This window comes from Thunnus thynnus, chromosome 2, assembly GCF_963924715.1.
Source record: "Thunnus thynnus chromosome 2, fThuThy2.1, whole genome shotgun sequence".
In the NCBI taxonomy this organism is placed as follows: domain Eukaryota; kingdom Metazoa; phylum Chordata; class Actinopteri; order Scombriformes; family Scombridae; genus Thunnus; species Thunnus thynnus.
Window position 1 is genome coordinate 40,736,568 of NC_089518.1, and position 2,500 is coordinate 40,739,067.

At 52.9% G+C, this 2,500-nt stretch overlaps 1 protein-coding gene across 1 annotated transcript in view; it reads left to right on the forward strand.

The window, feature by feature from the left end:
• The first annotated feature begins 1 nt into the window (after position 1).
• Positions 2–2,500, forward strand: part of med27 (mediator complex subunit 27) — an 8,307-nt gene continuing 5,808 nt past the window's right edge. The window contains exons 1-2 of the mRNA XM_067575274.1: positions 2–403; positions 2,275–2,419. Coding sequence (XP_067431375.1) covers positions 201–403; positions 2,275–2,419 — 348 coding nt within the window. The 5' untranslated portion in view covers positions 2–200. The remainder of the gene's footprint in view (positions 404–2,274; positions 2,420–2,500) is intronic.

Sequence of the window (2,500 nt, forward strand, 5' to 3'; positions counted from 1 at the left end):
TTGAAACTAAAGTCAGACTTTAATCTCCAGCGGGCGGAAGCGGGAAGATGGCGGTGATGCACCTTTAAGCTGGTTGCTGACCGCCAATAAATCCAAAGAAGAAGAAGAAGAAGAAGCAGAACGAAGAAGAACGAAGAAGAAGAAGAAGCAGAACGAAGAAGAACGAAGAAGAAGAAGCAGCAGCAGCAACAACAGGGAAGATGGCGGACGTGGTGAGCGTCGGAGTGAACCTGGACGCCTTTTCTCACGCCATCAGCGGCATCCAGGCGCTGCGCTCCAGCGTGAGCCGCGTGTTCGAGTCCCTGAAGGACGGAATGAAGAACCGGGAGACGCTGGAGGGCCGCGAGAAGCAGTTTATAGCCGAGTTCCAGGACCACCTGCAGGCGGTCAACAGAGACCTGAAGTGAGTCCGCCGCACCAGACTCCCTTCAGATTTAACCCGATTCTAACTGTTGCCGGTCAGGGTCCGGTAGTCTGTCAGGGTCCGGTAGTCTGGTCAGGGTCCGGTGGTCTGGTCAGGGTCCGGTGGTCTGTCAGGGTCCGGTAGTCTGGTCAGGGTCCGGTGGTCTGGTCAGGGTCCGGTAGTCTGTCAGGGTCCGGTAGCCTGTCAGGGTCCGGTAGTCTGGTCAGGGTCCGGTAGTCTGGTCAGGGTCCGGTGGTCTGTCAGGGTCCGGTAGTCTGGTCAGGGTCCGGTGGTCTGTCAGGGTCCGGTAGTCTGTCCCGGTTTAAACCCGCAGAGTTTCTGGATGTTAGTTGTGTTTTTACGGACATGAAGCGGAAACATCAGCTGAAGCTGAAGTTGATTCGTTTGTTTCATGGTTTGTTTTCGCTAAACTTCACTAACTAGAAACAAAGAGTTGAATTAATGAACCAGCTGAGACTGAGGCGCCGTTTATCTGCCGAACTAATCACGTGATCCTGGAGATTCACGTCATTTATTGTTATTGATCTACATCGATCTATGAATCGATAACAAGCGATAACAGTAAATGGACCAAAGCTTGAATAGAGTTTAGTTGGTTTATCTCCCAGTAGGGAGCAGATGCTGCGGATATGAACCAGTAACACAACATAGACACTTACTGGTTGACCAGTTTAATGTTATTCATGTTCACCAGTCACGTGACTGCGATGAATGTAAACAACATAGTTTGAGACGTTTGTATCACAAAATATAACATCTATTTACACCTGTCTGTCTCTCCACCTGTCTCTCTCTCCACCTGTCTGTCTCTCCACCTGTCTGTCTCTCTCTCCACCTGTCTGTCTCTCTCTCCACCTGTCTGTCTCTCCACCTGTCTGTCTCTCTCTCCACCTGTCTCTCTCTCCACCTGTCTGTCTCTCTCTCCACCTGTCTGTCTCTCCACCTGTCTGTCTCTCCCTCCACCTGTCTGTCTCTCTCTCCACCTGTCTCTCCGTCTCTCCACCTGTCTCTCCCTCCACCTGTCTGTCTCTCCCTCCACCTGTCTGTCTCTCTCTCCACCTGTCTGTCTGTCTCTCCACCTGTCTCTCTCTCCACCTGTCTGTCTGTCTCTCCACCTGTCTCTCTCTCCACCTGTCTCTCCGTCTCTCCACCTGTCTCTCCCTCCACCTGTCTGTCTGTCTCTCCACCTGTCTCTCTCTCCACCTGTCTGTCTGTCTCTCCACCTGTCTCTCTCTCCACCTGTCTCTCCGTCTCTCCACCTGTCTCTCCCTCCACCTGTCTGTCTGTCTCTCCACCTGTCTCTCCCTCCACCTGTCTGTCTGTCTCTCCACCTGTCTCTCTCTCCACCTGTCTGTCTGTCTCTCCACCTGTCTCTCCCTCCACCTGTCTGTCTCTCTCTCCACCTGTCTGTCTCTCTCTCCACCTGTCTGTCTGTCTCTCCACCTGTCTGTCTCTCCACCTGTCTGTCTGTCTGTCTCTCCACCTGTCTGTCTGTCTGTCTCTCCACCTGTCTGTCTCTCCACCTGTCTGTCTGTCTGTCTCTCCACCTGTCTGTCTGTCTCTCCACCTGTCTGTCTCTCTCTCCACCTGTCTGTCTGTCTCTCCACCTGTCTGTCTGTCTCTCCACCTGTCTGTCTCTCCACCTGTCTGTCTGTCTCTCTCTCCACCTGTCTGTCTGTCTGTCTCTCCACCTGTCTGTCTGTCTCTCCACCTGTCTGTCTCTCTCTCCACCTGTCTGTCTCTCCACCTGTCTGTCTCTCCACCTGTCTGTCTGTCTCTCCACCTGTCTGTCTCTCTCTCCACCTGTCTCTCTCTCCACCTGTCTGTCTCTCCACCCGTCTGTGTGTCAGTGAGTTGGAGCGTCTCAGCGGTCTGGTCGGTCGTCCCTCAGAGTCTCATCCTCTTCATAACAGCGGTTTGCTGAGTTTGGATCCAGTTCAGGATAAAACTCCTCTTTACTCGCAGCTGCTGCAGGCGTACAAGTGGTCCAACAAGGTAACTGCTCACATGCTAACATGCTAACTGCTGACATGCTAACATGCTAACTGCTCACATGCTAACATGCTAACTGCTAAC